This window comes from Opisthocomus hoazin, chromosome 9 (genome assembly GCF_030867145.1).
Source record: "Opisthocomus hoazin isolate bOpiHoa1 chromosome 9, bOpiHoa1.hap1, whole genome shotgun sequence".
Classification (NCBI taxonomy): Eukaryota; Metazoa; Chordata; class Aves; order Opisthocomiformes; family Opisthocomidae; genus Opisthocomus; species Opisthocomus hoazin.
In genome coordinates this window covers 37686780-37704397 of record NC_134422.1, presented here as the reverse complement: position 1 = coordinate 37704397, position 17618 = coordinate 37686780, and the positions used below count along the sequence as shown (strand labels likewise).

Sequence of the window (17618 nt, the reverse complement as noted above, 5' to 3'; positions counted from 1 at the left end):
GAGCTCCGTCACAAAACTGCTCCTCTTGCTTTGCTGCTAGCATTGCTACCGCCTGAAGATCCCAGCTCCGGGGGGAGGTTCTCTCTTATCTGCACTAAAGTCACCCTGGTGCCTCTGGGATGGACGGTCCTGCCAGAAGATACATGCACAAGGTAGAGTTTCTTTGGTAGATCTCGTCATGGAATATTCTCATCAGCATTACAGAGACCAATATTCTCATCAGCATTACAGAGACCAAATTTCATGGCTTCATCCAGGTATTTGTTTTGGGGGACAGCAGTGTTTTGTTCAAGCTGTCCAAAAACAAACAGAGAGGACAACTCTGTGCAGAAACGTCCCACAACCCGCTCCCTCCCTGAAACATCTGGATGGAAAGTTCACAGGCACTGCCAAGCAAACTCAAAGAAGAAAGTGTCCATCACCCCCTTCACCCATCACATGGCCTCCAGAAAACCACACGTTCTCTACAGGTTTGGTCAGTGTAGTCTGATAAACTCCAACACCTTGGAGCCCTGTTGACCAAGAGCCCTTGCCAATCTGTGCAGGTAAAGAGCAGGGTGGCCGGAGCACCGGTTTGTACAGGAATGCTGTGCCACCTGCCTAGAGGACCACTCCCAAGACCCTACCCTGGAGCATCCTGGCTGTTGTTCAACGCCAATGCCACCCTGAAAAACATCCAACACTCTTTCCAGACTCTTTGGTGTTTCAGGAGCCCCACCAGCAGAAAGCCAGGTGTTACAGATGACCACAAAGCTTCAGTGTCCTTCAGCACACCACAATATGCTACGGCACAGCCCAGATTTCTAATGTGGCTCACAGACTCTCATGTCGGGGATTAACATCTTGGCCAGAAAGTCCACCACTCAAGACAACACTTCCCACTGCGAGGGAGGAGATGTTTAAACGCCTCTGACCTCTCAGTATCCCCTTCACAAAACTCAGCCCAGCACCTTCTGACCCTTGGAAACCGAAAGATGTGCTAAATGTAGAGAAAAGCAGCAGAAGCCAGGAAAGAAGCTGCTTTTCCGACATTTTATGCTTTCTAGCTTGCTTTCCCAAGGAGCACTGCCTGTCCACCTGCGTAAGCAGAAGCTTTCTCCCCACTCATCTCCCGGCGGCTTGATCCTGCCATTAAGACCTAATCCGGCGATTTTCAGCATTGCGTTTTAGCGGCTGGGAAGCACTGCAATGCAGCCAGCCCAGGATTATGACGACAAAGCAGTCTGGCCAGGTCAGGATGGGGGTGGAAGGAGAGAGGAGAAAAAAAAAAACAAAGTCAAGCATTCCCTTAAACTCAGGCTCCAAATGGAAACGCATCAACCACCGGCAGGCTTCAGCTGTCAGAAGATGAAGCTGTGAGAGGACAGGGGCACCATCCACATGAGTGGTGACACCAAATGCTGTTTTGCAATAAAGCTGCATTTCCAGCTGCTGCCATTTTCCACAAACTGTAGTCTTTTTGGTTGACCTTTCCTCTGCTCGCTCTCCAGCTCCAGTGGAAATTTTTTAGAAAATTCAAACCAAAAAAGAAAAGATACCTCCATGCTACCTCGGTACATCAGCCAGCAGTATACCCCTCCTTCTTACCTGGCCTTGATCTTTCCAAGCGTCACAGGAGGCCAACATCCCTGCTCCTGGTCTTGCTCTTGCAGCAGGCATCTCTGGAAGCTTCAGTCACCTCCTCCCACTTCCTTGCTCTCCTCTAGGTGAGAAGTCTCCACTCATGGCCCAGGATGTCACTCGTTGGCTGCTGACGACCAATTATAACCTGCCTTCCTCTCCTTCCTCCTGTGCACCAGAGGGCTCTTCCATTCTTGCTCACCTCTATGCCAGTTACCACTGAGGGGATGCAAATGCACCTTCCTCTGGACCCTCTGCTCCCCCCCTTCCCCTCTCTGCTCTGCTGGCTCCTCTGCCCCACAAATTCAGTGCCAGGACCACCAGAGCAAGCTCTCCTGCTGCCTTGTTTTCTATCCCCGTGGTTCAGATGGTCTTCTAACTCCTGCTTCTCCCACCAATATCTTTTCTGGCTGCAACTCTTGGGAGCGCTTCTCTCTTTCTAAATAATCACTCCTTACCACCCTTCAGCATGGCTTTCTCACCAGATCCTTTGCTCTATAGAGAGCAGGGTTGGTTTTTTACATTGAGTGGCCCTCCAGGGAGAGATACTGGCTCTAGATATAAGTATTAGCCAGAGTCCAGGAGCAACCGGTACGATGGCCCATAGCTCCAGCCCTGTCACACCACAGTGGGCTCAGCCACACTCCAGCCAAAGGCATACTTCTGCTCTCAGACCAGTCCAAAGCTGTGCTAAGTTTCCTCTCCGCTCCAGGAAATTCCCTGCTGCTTTCCTGGGTTTCTACTTCATCTGATGCACCCACAAGCCAATATCAGGCTGTGCATCCTGCTTTGGGTGTCAGCTGTACCAGCCCCCTTTTGCCTCTGCTGAACCCACCTTACATTTGTAGGTTTTCAGTAGAATTTCACACATTTCAGAGCGATTTCTGACCTGATTAATAAACCAAGAGAAATAGAAACGCAGCATCACACACCTCTAGCACAGACCTGTCCCAGAGGGTGAGGAAAGCTGGGAAGCCTCTACAACGAAGAGCAGAACCACCCCCTGGCTCCAGCCCGGGGACGTTGTAAAGCCAGGGAGGCATGGCCAGTCCGAGTCCCTGCTCATCCACTGAGCACCATGAGGTTCATTGCAGCCTACTGCACCTCAACAGTTAACCAAGACCAGCAGCAGCCACCCACAGAAGTGCAACCCTGGCACGGCTGGCGCATGGATGTGCAACCACGCGTTAAATCAGAATCGGGCCCCGCATGTCAGACGATGTTAGTCTCCACCATCTCTCAGGCAAGCCCAGTCTGAGGGGAAGGACTGGTTTTGTCGCAGTGGCGGTGGCATTACTGCCATATTTTGTGTGAAGGCTAGCGAACAAAGCTGCAGCTCTTCTCTACCGATCGCCCTAGGAGGAAGGTCTTGCATGCGATAACTTCATCCCGCGCAACAGGCCGGCAGCATGACAGCACCTACCTCTTGCCCTGATACAGCTGCAGAAGACATAAAACTTGGAGGATTATGCTAATTACCAGGTTTAGGGGAAATTTAGGAAACTGTATCCGAGATATATATCTGCAGAGATCTATAGGATGCAGAATTTCCACTCATTCACATGAGTTGCTGCTGTGTTGCAAGCAGAAGTCAGACACACAACGGTGAAGGAACTTCCATCTAGTGGGAGCAGGCTGCTAGATGCTCTTGTGCAACCCAGAAGACCCTGTCTGGGCTGGTTTCAGGGCTCACTGGTTGTGGGACCTTGAGCAAAATCAGTGAGCTGAACCTTTCACACAGAATCACAGAATCACAGAATAGTAGGGGTTGGAAGGGACCTCTGTGGGTCATCTAGTCCAACCCTCCTGCTGAAGCAGGGTCACCTACAGCAGGCTGCACAGGTCTTGTGACACCACGGTCTTGACAAGCTAAGGTAGCCCTGCTCGGCATAATAAAAGGTCTTCATTGAATTTGTTAAATTTTGTAGTGAATTAAAGCTGCTTTTGGAAGGCTGGAGCGAGCAGGTGAGTGGGAACAAGGCATTTTAATTCATCCGCTTCCAATTCAACCTGTTTGTTACTTTTGGAACAATTTGACAATATAAATAGTATTTTTAGTGAATGCCAATCTGCTCAAGTTCATCAGAAATTTCGCCCTGTAAGGTGACGAGAGCCAGTGCTCTTTGCACTGCTCAGTTGGGTCCATTACAACCCAGTGAGCAAGAGCACCCTCAGCTGTCTGTGAGCCTTTAGCAAGTGCTGGGTGGACTCGAGACTGTGTGTGCTGAGAAAAATCACATTTCTTGGGACAAGAAAGATCACCGTCTCCTTGATCACAGATTTTTCCTCTGTCAGCAGATTAAAGAACAGATAAAAATGATTTATTAAGTTTTTTCCTGAATTACTGGCTGTCCCTCCATGCCCAATCCAACTTTTGGATCCCCAGCCTGGACCCTGCCACGGGGCTCAGTGCTGCAGAGTGGGGCGGATTCTGCCGCAGCGACCGAGAGACGGGAAAAAACCCCAAAGCTTTCACGAATTAGCTGAAACGGCACCGCCTTGCACCGCTTCAACGCCAGGCTCAGCATCATCACCCCTGAATGTGTGGTGGGACACAAGAAACGCCACTCGCAGTGCCGCAGAGGGCGGCTGGATCAAGCCTGTGGAGAACGGAGAAACCCGTGTGACGTGAAGGGAGCCAGGGCAGCTCACCCAGGATTTCTGCAAGCACCCGCAACAGGGGACGAGCCTTCATGGAGAGGGGAAATGCCCTAACTGGTAGTACAGCAGTGATGCTAACGAGGCTGTTCATGCCATCCTACGTGGCATTGTCCCGAAAGAGCCAGGAAAGCCTGGGGCAGATCAAACCATTTGAAGATGGCTGGGATATAAGGAAGAAATTCTTTACAATGAGGGTTGTGAAACACTGGAACGGGTTGCCCAGAGAGGTAGTGGAGGCCCCATCCCTGGAAACATTCAAGGCCAGGTTGGACAGGGCTCTGAGCAACCTGATCTAGTTAGTGGTGTCCCTGCTCGTTGCGGGGGTGTTGGACTAGATGACCTCTAGGGGTCCCTTCCGACCCAAAACTTTCTATGATTCTATGATTCTAAATGCCCTAAAACCCACCCATCCCACCCCCCCCAAATTTATCAGTTAAACTGCACGGTGACTACCCAAGTGGGGGAAGCCAATATACCAGAGAGCAGAGCAAGAAGCCAAAACGAGCTTGGCAAAGTGGAGAAAATAAGACACAGTTCAGTAAGGCAAAGTACTGAGCCTGGCTGTGCACAACTGAGTGCACAGAAACAGAGGAAGAGCTCCCCATCCACCCAAAAAGGGCTGGGAGCGACAACTCAACCTGCAAGTTCAGGATCTGTTGAAGGAAACCAGGAATGACAAGGTGGGTCTTCACCGGAGATCCAGCCAGCAGAGAGCAACCCCAGATCCGTGGGGCCAGCAAACACGGCCCACAGGGAAGGGCTGGAGGAACCAAGGCTCTGCAGGACAGGGGGGTGGGGGGAGACAGAGCAACGGTCTTGAGTGAGGGGCTTAAACCACAGTGAAGAAGCTCCAGGTCAGGCGCTGGAAAAGAGCTACCCCACAGCCATGTGCTGTCAGTGACAATGTCATCCTGACAGTCATCGTTGTTTAAATCTTACAAACATTTGCATGTTTGCAAATAAAGCTCTTCTCTGTTGGAAAACTGCACTTACAGCCTCGACATTGTGCCATGCCCAGGGTCGGTCATGCCTCAAGCATGCACCCAATGTAGCCGTTTTATCCCAAGCCAGAAGCTAATGAAGAGGAGCCAGGAGATGCCGCCTCGCACCGGGAGATGCAGGAGCTTTGGTCAGGCATTGGAACAGGCTGCCAGGGAAGGCGGTGGAGTCACCATCCCTGGAGGGGTTCAAAAACCGTGTAGATGTGGCACTTCGGGACATGGTTTAGCAGGCGTGGTGGTGTTGGGGTGATGGTTGGACTTGCTGATCTTAAAGGTCTTTCCCAACCTTAATGATTCTGTGATTCTACGCCATGACAGATGCCCCAGGGATGCTCTGCTGGGGCTGTGCATCAGCTCTGAAGGACTCGTGTCTTGCCCAAAGGATGCCAGCACAGCCACCCCTGCAGAGATCAAGGGGTGAGGCAGTCAGATACCAGTCCCCTATGTGCCAGTTTTCACATGCCATTTTTCAGAGCACAGCCAAAGGACACCCGAAAAGGATGCTCATGGCCATAGGTCCATGCTGGCCGCTCACAAAGAGGAGAGACCACGGGGAGCTGTGTGGATGTCAGAGGGCAAGCGGCTTGTCCTCCAGCAGCCTGGAAATGAGAGGACACAGCTCTGCAAAGAGCTCCAGGCACACTCCTGGCATCCTTTTACTGGGGGGGGTAACTGAGAGGGGAGAACCTCTGGGGCCTTGGGAAAGCAGAAAGCAATGGGCACGTTTATCCTGCTGCCGTAACAGAGGCTGCACGGCCTTAACCACAGCCTCGAGGGAGCAACTCAGTCCTCACCTAAAAGAGGTGGATGGACTTCACCAGCACAAGACTTCTGCCCGTTCTGTTTCTACGCAGCTGCTGCATGGATGCACGCATGGCTGCAGGCAACAAACCCCACCATCACTATTTTTCTTGATCCAGCCACCAGAGATGTGGCCTCCTGTCCCCTAACTCCTCTCTCCACCTCGGCCCATCATGCTGCACACCGGTTCATGCATCTCGGAGAGCTGGGGCTGGGGGACATCCGCTTCCAGTGCGTCTTCTGAAACAGATGCGGATGCAGCCAGGAGCATCTCTCCGCAGCTCGGAGCAGCAGGCACCATCCCGCGGCCCCCCCATCCGCAGCCCCCCTCATTCTCCTCTGCCAGAGCCTGCTGGCTGCCCTGGCTTTAATCTCTCAGGCAGCATCATCCCAATAATTTCCCTCCGTTTTCAATCTACTGATCTGGGGGCAGTCCACAAATCCCTTCATCCCGAGAGCGAAGCAATCTACCGCCTCATCTCATCCCATCTCCATTTCTCTCTCTAATCCTTGGAAACAGGGACGATGCTCGCAGCGCACGGGCTGCCCTGGAGGGGTCTGTCCAGGCACCGTGGACAGACAGACAGGCAGACCGACCGACCCGGAGCACACGGGGGCAAACAGGAGGTGCCAGGTCAAGATGGACAAGGTGCATGTTATTTTGACCATGCTCAGCGTCTACAAAAACCCACTGATTTAGCTGATTTTTTTTTTTATTATTTTTTTTTTGTTAAAAAGTAGATGGCAGCCCAATGCTAGGCTGTGCAGGATGGAAGATGAGGGGTTTGGAGCTACTCTTGTGAGTGCCACCAAATTTCTCAAAGCATCTCAGGCAAGTCCTAGCCTCTCCTGATCCAGCGATGGGGGAACAGGCAGGTCTTCCCATATCCCCCCCTCTGCATGCTGGGGACAGAAGGGACAGGCTGGGTGCAGCATCATTCTGCTGGTCTCCTCTACCTTTAGGAAAATGCATGGGGACCAAGCGAGACCAAGGAGGAGCCACAACCCATAAATCCCAGCTCCTCCAGGCTCAGGGCTGGTTCCAGCGTTCTCCCTGTGCCGTTTCTCCAGAAGCCTAAACCTGTGGCTTTCACTCCAGCCAAAGATGCTCTTTGGGAACAGGAGACTGATGGGAGACAAGTGAAGGGAGACCCTTGGGGTCTCTCCTTGCCCTGGAGAAGCAACCTGGCATTGCCCGGTCAGTACCGAGCGGATTGGTTGGGATGCAGCACTAACCCCATCCTCCCTTTTTCAAGCATCCATTTACACAGGGCTGGAGAAGGCGGGGGTGAGTCCACGCTCCACAGCCACTGCAAGGCCATGTCCTGCCTGACGCTGCCCCCAGCCAAAAGCACCGCGAGGCAGGAGGATGCAGGGACAGCGTGTGACAAAGCCGTCTGTCGGCCGTGGAGCCGGGCTGCATGGCCCCCGTCCCGCGCTCGGCAGCGGCGGCTCTCCCCTGGTTCAGCCAGCGAGGAGGAGGATGGGGGCCTTCGGCGGCTGGGGGTGGATCGCCAGCGCGCCGTGCTCAGACCCTGACAGCAGGCTCCAAAACTGTCACTCCCGATCTGTTTTCACTTCAGCTAAACCTCAACCCCGATTAAAATCAAGGAGAGCCGCCTTCTCCTCTCTCCTCCCCGTGGTAGGTCCTCCATAACCTCGGGTCTAAACACCCAGCAAAACGCACTGGCGAAGGAATCGGTGAATCTGCTCGGCTGAAAATCGGGGCTGCTGAGGAAGGGGCCACGGCCACCCCTGTCCCCAAACCTGTCCCTGGCTGCGAGGGCACGGCTGCTGCAGTGGCCCCATCCCCACGGGGCTGCGGGTCCCTGCTACAATCCAAGGGCGGGATGCTCACCGACACCCCTCTGCCCTCTCCCTGGGGTGAAGCAGGTCTGGCGTGCTCCGTGCCCCCAGAGGTGCCACCCTGCGCGGTGTGTCCCAGGGCTGGGAAAGCATCCTCTGCCTCGCCCAAAGCAGACGCGTCGCTTCGCTACAGATTGGAGCCATGGCTGCAAGTCCTGCTGCCAGCAAGGTGCCCGCTCCCCTGGCTGCACAGACAGTGCCCGTTTCCCAAGCGGGTGAGTAACTTGGAGGAAAAAACACCAAAAAGTAGAGAAAAACGGTCCTGGGGCCACCAAAATGGGGGTGAAAGCATCATTGATAGTTATCCCGAAGAGCATCCTGTAAGGCGGCGAGCATCTCCCCGCTTCCACCTCAAATCTGTGCCAGGCAGTCTGCTAGGTCCACCCTGCACAACCCGTGCCACTGATGGCGACAGCATTTGTATTTTCTGATCCTTTGCACTAAAATCCCACACCTTCTCTAACGCATTTTGAAGGCGGAATTTTCACCTATTGCAACATGCAGATAAAAATAATGTTGAAACCACTTAAAGAGGTTTTATTTCCCCCTTGGTCTTCAGCAGTAGAAGACCTTTTTTCCCCACCTCAAAATGACCAGTTTTCTTCAGAAAGAAATGTCCTCTTAATTCAGCAAGATTAAAAGAATGTTTTTTGCAGTTATTTCTCAGGAATAAAGAATTTCAAATCTGATTTTGTATCTGAGAACACTAAATATGCTTATATAAATTAATCCATAAACGAGGGGGAAAGTCTGAGATTAAGAGCTTCAGAAATACTACTGAACTATTTTGGAATTCTGTAGGAAAAGCAAACCCCCAGATATCAGGAAAAACTGCCATTTTTCAGGGTTTGGCTTCTGTATCAAAATGCAGGCTAGCATCTGTCTTTGCATCTGTCAAAACAAAGGTCAATCATTTTATGGAAACCTAAACACAACGCCCTTGATCCACTGTTTCTGGTTTATTTTTAAGCCAGACGTGACTTCCGACTCATAAAATAAGATTTTCTAATGTGGTTCACATTAAAATTACATTATCCCAGAAAACTCAGGTTACAAGAAAAATATCCCCGAGAACATTTTCCCTTTATAATAAGGAGATGATATTTTTGCATTGATTTCAACAGCATTTAAGTCCTCCATAACCTTTGCAACTAACATTTCACTTTTCTACTTACAAAGCAACGGCGCAACCAAAGAAAATTCAACAGAAACGCGACGGTATCAGAAAGAATCTGGCCACCCTGAGTAAAATGGGTACCTGGAGGCAAACTGAAACAAAAACAAAGCGAGCCTCCTAATAAAAGGTATTCCTCTCTCCAAATCAAATTTCCCCAGTGCAAGGAAAAAAAATGAATGGAAATAGAAACGAAAGGTAAAAATTAAATCAAACAGGGTTGGGGGTTTTATTTCGTTGCCAGACCAAGACATGATTAGCATCCACCTATGTTATTTTAGTATCAATTTCTTTAAGGCAATTTGATTTGTGCTATTCCCACCCCGAGCGCATGCATAAACAACAGCGTCCAAAGCCTGTACTGTAAATCACGCAGATTAGGAATGGCTCGATATTCTGGTTAACGCAGAGACGGGCGCTTCCTTACCCAGGGATACGATCTTTAGCATTAGCCGCAAGACACAGGTAAAATTCAATTTAGCAAAAATAAAGCACACACCACAACGGAGAACGATAACTTTGCCAAACAATTTTGCAAAAATATTTTTGCAAAAATATTTTTGCAAATATTTTATAGGAGAGACTTGAGGAGCAGCTGTTAATTTAAGCTGACCTCCTCGATCATGCACCTATTTCGCCCATAATCCCACCTCCCTCCAACACAGGCTTAAATTTCCTCTACGAGAGATTCACTTAAGACGGCTCTTAAGAATTCAAAGCTCTTTTAACCCATATTGGAGCCCCAGACCCCACTCATTTCATGATTCTTCCTTGGTTTCCATCCGTAGGAAAAGTTGCACGCGGCAGGTGGTCTTCCACCAACACAACCTTTTAAATCTTCTTACCTTCCCCAACGAGCCGCTTTAGTGCCGATCTGGTGTGAGGGGGGTCCGGACAGATGGCCAGTCTTTCCACGTTTGGAAAGGATGAAAAATGCTACGGGGGGGAAAAAAAAAAAAAATCCCAGTGATTTTTTTTCGCTGTGTGGCGCAGAGGGCTCCGAACCTCATTGGCCCTGGGAAAGCCATCACGTGGCACGGGATGAAGAGCACGTGACCCATTTTCTCCCAAATCCCTCGCTTTGCTGGAAAGGGGGACGCGCCCACTGCTGATGTTCTTGTCATTTCAGTGGGCTTTGATTTTTTTTAAAGGCCACTGAGCAAATTGGGTTGCCTCGAGGCGATGAGGGCGAACCAGCCAACGCTTGCAACATAAAGGAGAAAGGAGCTTGAGTACGAGACGAGCACTGGGGCACTGCCCGTGTGCACTGGGAAATTTGGAGATGCTTTACCAGGGTTACTTGCCCACCCGCTCCGGGGACAGAACCTCCGGGAGGGAGAGGAGGGCGTACAGCAACCCACATTTGGCTGCTGGTGATGGGCTGTGCCAAACCACCCAGGCAGAGCGGTGGAGGGAAGGACCAGGCTGAAGTCCTGACTGCAGACCCCAGAGCTCAGCTGGCTCCCGGAGCCTTGGAGGAAGGTGATGTGTAACAACTGCTCCATCACTAAAAGAAAGATTATCTCATGGCCCTGCATTGCTCCTGATGTTCCCCCCAGGCTGATCTCGTCCTCCGCTGTCCTCCTGGCTAATGCACGGTGGTTGCACCATCCACCTGCTCCAAGAGACGACAAGTCTCCTGCTTCGGAGGCAGAGGGTCTGCCGAAACAGCTTTCTTGGAAGAAAGACCAAGCGCAGTGGAGGGAGCGTGGCACATTCCAGGTGGGCATCGCCAGGCTCAAAGGGCATTTCAAAATATCCCCCCCCAGACAGCCACCAAACCTAAAACGTAGCACAATTCTGGGGATGTTCTGCCCCAGAAGGGTCCCCAAGGCCCTGTGAAGCAAGGCAAGGCAAGCTACAGCTCCCAGCATCTGACTTTGAGGGATACTGGGGGTCCCTTCTTGCCCCAGCTCTGTATTTTCCAGGGAACAGCAGTTCTGAGCCACCACATCCCAGCCAGCAATGGTCCACAAGCCAAGCAGCTCCTGGCCTTCCCTCAGTAACAGCAGGTACCAGCCCACCAGTGTCAGGACACTCAGTGTGGGGAAGGGAAAAGGAATTTTTGGAGCCCAAGACGTCCTCTTGTTTTTTCTGCCAAAGCTCAAAGCCCATACGTTGTGCCAGTCAGAAGCTACATTTTTCTGGCAACCTGAGCCTCCACGTGGCAAATCCCTTGGCTGTGCCATCTTGTTGTGCCAGCAACACGCCTGTTCCCTGCCAATGGAAAGCCCCAGGTGAATCTACCTCTAGCATCTGCCCTTGAATTTCAGCGATGTTACTTCTGCAGAGCAGCTGTCCCCAGCGATCCTGTCACCCCAGGGCTCCAGTCCTTCTTCTCTAAGTGTAACCTTAGGCTCCTTGAAGAACCAGCTGAGCTTGGACTTTGGTGAGCAAGCACAGCTCTGGCCACCTCTGTGCCTTCTAGGCATCACCACCACAGCCTGATCCAGCACTCAGCCCGGCTGCTGTTCTCCATCACAGCTGTTCCCCCGCACACGGCTCTGCATGGGGACGGGAGGCATCAGGAGCACAGTCCCTATTTCCAGTCCTTCCTGAGGTCAGGCTGTCTCACCACGCTGTGATCAAAGACAGAAATACAGCCACAAAATGCCCCAAACGGTGCAGAGAAGTGCAAGGTTTCACCTGAAATCCTCTCTGTCTTGAAGGGCCACCCTTCTCCAGCCAGACCAACAAATTTATCCCAACAAATACACAAAAAATACAAAATCCAAGGGAGGAACTTGCCACACTCCGACGCAAACTACGGACACAGCCAAAAGTGCTCAGCTCGCTGCTTTCCCCTCCCGCGTTTTGCGATGGCCAACATGCCAAGGGTGAGAAGAACCCCCCCCCACCTCCCAGCCCCGCAGCTCCCCGTTCAGAGCCCCCTCATCCTTCCCCAGCGATGCCCAGCTAAATCTGGCTCCCGAGTAATCTTCTGAATAATTATATAATAGGGAGGCAGGCGGAGAAATAATTTTAGGCCGCCCTGTCGATAGAAAGCAAGCTGGATTAAAAGATCAGAACAAGCAATACTTGGATTAAAATGGTTTGTTATTTTCAGCTGCGGAAAATCTGCAGCTAAGGCACGGAAGATGTCGAGGGAAGGCGCATCACCTTTCTTGCCCCCAAAAAGAGCTTTCTACCTATTAGCCAAGGCAAGTTCTAGGTTTCCAACCTACGTTCAGGTTTTATTTCCCAGCGGGTAAAAGAAACGTGATTTGCCAGTTCATACAGCATTTTATCTAAAGACTTAAGAGCAGCACAGGGATGTTTCAAGCTACTTTTTGCTCTGCAAGCCGAGTCCAAATCAAACACCATCAACGCATCGCTGCCTCTCAAGACATCAGAACCTTCGAGACATGGTGCGCCTCAGCAGACAACTTCATCACCTACAAGAAACCCCACCGCATGGGTTGCATCGGTACCGACGGCTTTGCGCTGAGCACATGCCTCCCTGCACCCCCAAGATGACAGCAGGCAGATGCCAGGCTTCGGGGTGGTGGAGAAGCCCATCAGACAGTGGGGCAGCTCTCTGTAGGCGCCTACATGGCGTCCCCCTGGCCCCCAGCAAGGTCGGTGTTGCGGGGTGCCATGCCGGGCCCCGCTCTGACTGATCGCTTTGGAAAGGCATGAAGGGGAGGAGGGGAAAAAATGGTGGGAAAGGGACCCGGCGCTGGGGGCCGAGCTCTCCGCAGGGCATGGCGCTCATCAGCCGCATCCCGGATCGATGCCGCTAGCTTTGCTCATTCACCTTCAAGTTCAGATTAAGCAGAAGGGTCAAACTGGGAAATCGTTTGCCGCTGGTGGGCACATCCCCCTCACCACTCTGCAGCCTCGTGTCACACCAGGGCCAGCTTTTCCCCTTCCCACCCGAGCACCTTGCTTGCCGCACAGCATCTCCAGCCCCCAGCACCACTGGTGACCACTCGTCGCATTGCCTGCTCCATCTCGCATCCAGCAGCAGTATCCCAGTGCCACGTGGTCTCCAAAAACAGAGTCCTCTTCCAGGTTCGCACCTCGCACCTGTAGTTTTTCCTACAAAATAGTCGTGGCACTACACGCACAGGATAGCTCTGAGTTCACAGGATCAAATCCCACAGGGCATAAAGCTCAAGACACTGCCTTGAAGAGGGCTGAGCTTTTAAAATGCAGACCACTCCTTGCTTTGCATTTTGGGCCACAAGCTGCTGGCTTGCACAGAGCTGGGCACCGGGCTCCTCTCCTGCCTGCGGATGTGGGAGAGGGGCTACGGCACAGGCCCGGGAAAAGGGATGGGATGTTGGACAGGGAGGGTGGGAAGGCAGAAAAATGAGGTTGGAGACCTTCGTGGAGTGAGGTGGGAGCTGTGGGATGTAGTGATGTTCACCCCAATGATCCTTTAATAACCACTTCTTGCAGAAAAGTGTCTTCACTTAAGCCAGAGAATAAAATACACTTGCTGGACAGATTTGGGCTATAAGCACTTGTGGGAGGATAGTCTGGAGACTTGGTCCCAGGCTGGACACTCAGTCCCCCAAGCAAGGACATGCCCTGTTTTTCCTGGAGTCAGCTATGGGGAACCCTACCCCAAGATCTGCTGTGCCAGCAAGCAGGGAAGAGGCAGAGCCCTCCGGGGATGCACTCTCAAGTGCATCCTTCCTTCACCTCATGGCCTTCAGACTATCATCAGGAAAGCCAAAACTGCTCTCCACCCTCACAAAAACCCCTCTAAAGATGGATGTGTTTGTGAGAGGCTGCCCATAGCACACAGGAGCTGCAGATGGTGACAGCAGAGACCTCAGATGGTGCGCACTCAAGACCAGGCACAACTGGTATCCACCATGTCGCCAGTGACCTTGGACAAGCCTCCTTGTACATTTTTGGGCAAGTTCTACTCTTGCTGTCACTTACTGGGTCACTTGCAGCTGCTCTGAGAAACCCTCCTTCCCCTTATCCCAAAGGCACCATCTTGTCGCAGGTATAGGGTGTTCCTCTGGTTGGTCTCTCCCATGGTTTTGCATGAAGGGAAGAGGGATCAGAGACACTTTTAAAAGGAAGGGGAGAGAAGAGACGTGTGTTTATCTGTCACTGCAACATTTCTAATTTATGGAGCTGCCTTCTCGCTCGAAGATGCATGTCCTCCTCTTTGCTAATGGAAAACATCGCCCCACCGTCCATTTGTGATAGTCAATGCCCGGGACAACATGATGGCCTCAGGCCAAAGCAGATCTATTTTAGTAACAAAAGCAGAGCAGCTGATGAAAACGACCCCGTCTATGCACTTCCCAGCCTAGCTCTTCAGCTGTTTTTAATGGACCCCTGTGACCAACGCAGTGGAAAGTGGGTGGCTGAGCACAACGAGGGCAGAGGTGTCAGGACGGGAGACCTGCACGGATGCAGGACTGTGCTGGCCCCTTCGCAGAGAGAGCCCCCAGCAGCAAAATACACCTCTTGCAGAAGCCCTGGGAGCAGGACTGCACTGTGCAGGGAGCAAAACCCCCTCCCCTTTTTTGCCCCACTCACGCAGAGCCAGGTCCCTGCGGTGCAGCAGTGCCTGTCCCTGCAGAGCCCAACCACGTCCTCCCTGCAGGCATTTCCCAGCCTAAGGGAGACCACGGTGAAGCTGCAAAGACACCTCAGCATTTGGAAAGGGACTGAGCTCACCTTACCTTACCCTGCAGGCTGGCCTCGAGCTCCAGAGCGATTCCTCAGAGGGTCCGGCCACACCAGAAAAGGGCATGCTGAGCGCCGGGCGGAAACCGGGGGTCCGCGGCACGAGCCTGCAGACCAGGACACAGCAGAGGTTAGGCACAGCGCGGAGGAAGGACATTCAATGGCTGCTTGCCATCCAGGAAAAGTGAATTTCAGAGAGAAATAAAACACGGTTTGGGCTGGGGGGGGACGGGACACAAAACGAGCAGGGGCATCACCTCCAGGTTGTTTGAGGGGCAGGCAGCAAAGCCCTGTCTATATTCTTCTCTACATTCAGAGCAGGTTTGGGCAGGTCCTACCCCAGCATCTACTGACCAAGGGGAGTCATCTGAAGAGCTGGGCTATGGAGGAGGGGGTCTCCAGGACACCACTCCAGCAAGACCCCCCAGGTGACCACAGACCAGCAGTCTGGCTGCGGGAACTGCCCCCACGGGGGGAGCGCGAGCCAGGGGGTCTCCTTCATCAAGAAATCAAATCACAATGGAAATAATCCAGCATGTTTCCATGACATGGGCGCGGGGTTATTTTTATTGCTTTATTTTCGCTGCTGCTCCCAATAAGTTAACTGGGGCATGCATTACCCATCAATAAAATCAATCGAGCAGCCTGAGCCGCTAATAAGATGAGTGCCAGAGGGCAGAAAAACCTCTCCATCACCCAAAATATTCTTCAGGCAGTGGGACGGGCGAGCTGCGGGCCCCACTCATCGCTCGGACTTGGTGCTGCTCTTGACATGCTGGGGCAGCTTGTGCGTGATCAGGGGAAACCTTCCTCTTCCTGATGACTTAGCAGCCACCACGCTCATCCCCAGCAACCTGGGCAGGAGGGGATGATGCCAGGAAGGAGCCCATCGGTGGGAGGGGAGCCCATGGGACCCCTGAGGTCAGTCCTCAGTCCCACCTGCTGCTCACAGGAGCGTCAGCACTAAGACCAAACCAGGTTTCCCAGGGCTTGATCCCTTTGGGGCTTGAAAGCCTCCCAGGATGGACACTGCACAGCCTCTCTCAGCAACCAGCTGTCCTCAGAATTAATGTTTTTTCCCCTCACAACATCTTATATGTCTTTCTGAATGGCAGCCACGTCCTCCAAGGTACAGATTGACTCCCCAGCTAGTGTCACCAGCAAGCAGGACAGGTCCCAGACAAATTGACGACTGGAAAGGATGGAAAAGCCAAACTGTGACTCACCGTTGGAGGAGCAGCGCGGGCAGGTCGGGGAGGCTGTGGGGCAGAGGGCTGGGGGTCATCAGCGGAGGCGGCAGGGGAGGACCTGGAAGGCAGCACGACATCTCAGCACCCCGGGGTGCCCAGCCAGGCCCCCCCACCCTGAGATCCCGCAAGAGCATCCTCCCAGCACCGCTGCCACGGTGAGGGCAACCCGAGGGAAGCATGTGGGTAAAACCAGCCCCCAGTAGAGGAATCCCAGGTAATTTTTTTACGCTGATTAGCACAAACTTCTGGTCACCGATTCCGGTATCGAGAAAAAAGAAGGAAAACCCCTGACTTCGGCACCAGCTTCATCAAAATATGTGTGAAGGAGAGGGCTCAGACAAAGATTCAGGATGGTGGAAGGACAAGGGGTTGCAAGGAAACCCCCCGTCCTGCTGCCCAGCTCCGGTGTGGGCGCAAGACCCTCCGTCCCAGCGCCACGGGCGCATCCTGCATCCTCACTGCCCACGCAGGCGCAGGGCAGCGAATTCACAGGGGAAGAAACTTTTGTTTGTCTTTCAGGTCACAGGTTTGAGTTTATCCCGAGACAAGGCTTAGCATTCAGGAAACAGGTCATTAAAGAATTTGTCAGCAGTTTTCTTAATCAAATATTGCTCCATCTCCTGGCAGCTCTGCTTCGTGTTATGTTACAACCCCTCTGCCCTTGCACTAACAAGCTGCACGGTAGGATCCCAACCATGACCCCGCGGTCTTGCACTGCGCACCACGTGCACACCCACGCACAGAAACTCCTGCTTCCAGCACAGCTTCTTCCTCGAAATGCTTGGTGCAGATTGAATTGCAAGCCAGCCTCAAAAACTGCTATTTCTACGGCTTGCAGCCCCCCTGAGATGCACAGGAGCAGCTCAGTCAAACCGCACACACTTGTCGAGTCACCTAACTCACGTTCTCTGCGATTACAGTGCAGGTCACCTCCAGGTATGGACGTGCCTGTGCTTCCCATAGGACTGGTGCCGTGCTGGGGCCAAATCTCGGTTCCAGCATGGCTACCAGTGCACCTCAAGTAATCCAAAAGCTGCCTCCAAGCAGAAACCTCAGCACTGCAAAGCACTTCTTGACCATGGCTGCTTTAAGCATCCCCCAACACTTCCTGTGGGGCTGTTTCCAGAAGACTTCTGCCAGGTGCCCTCATCCAGCGGCACCACCACAGCCGAATTGATGCTGGCTGTGGCAGCTGGCTGTGTCCCCACATCACACAACAGCGGGGTCTTGCTCATCAGTGACCAGTGTAAGGCTGTCAGGAGCTGTCTTAAAAGGCAGCATCACAAGCTTAAGGACAAGCAACTTTTTGGTCTGCTGGTAGACTATCATCCTCGCCATCGTCTCCCAGATCCTCTCTCCAGCACGGCTCAAGCCCCTGCAGCTTGTGTTTGCTCTGGCAGTACAAGCAGAGTCAGTTATTGTCTTTCATGGCTGTTTCTCCCCAGTGAAACATGCATTGATGCCATGAGAAAGACACCAGCAAGCTTATTACGCCAAAAGCTTTCTATCTCCTGATCCATGGCAGTGGAGATGGAGACCATGGCCCCATCCCTGCACGGCCAGCTCGCCCGCTAGCTCTCACGGACT

General features: G+C 52.6%; 1 protein-coding gene across 20 annotated transcripts in view; it reads right to left on the bottom strand.

Moving 5' to 3' along the window:
- PCBP3 (poly(rC) binding protein 3) overlaps positions 1 to 17618 on the bottom strand; it is a 65288-nt gene that overhangs the window by 35222 nt on the left and 12448 nt on the right. For 18 of the 20 annotated variants that reach the window (XM_075430142.1, XM_075430140.1, XM_075430139.1 and 15 more), the window contains 2 exons: positions 16008 to 16089; positions 14783 to 14888 (listed from right to left, as the gene is read on the bottom strand). In XM_075430142.1, the coding sequence (XP_075286257.1) occupies positions 14783 to 14888; positions 16008 to 16066 (165 nt within the window). In that variant the 5' untranslated portion in view covers positions 16067 to 16089. Of the gene's footprint in view, positions 1 to 14777; positions 14889 to 16007; positions 16090 to 17618 lie in introns of those variants that run through there. The other 2 variants (XM_075430160.1, XM_075430159.1) reach the window with 2 other exon arrangements.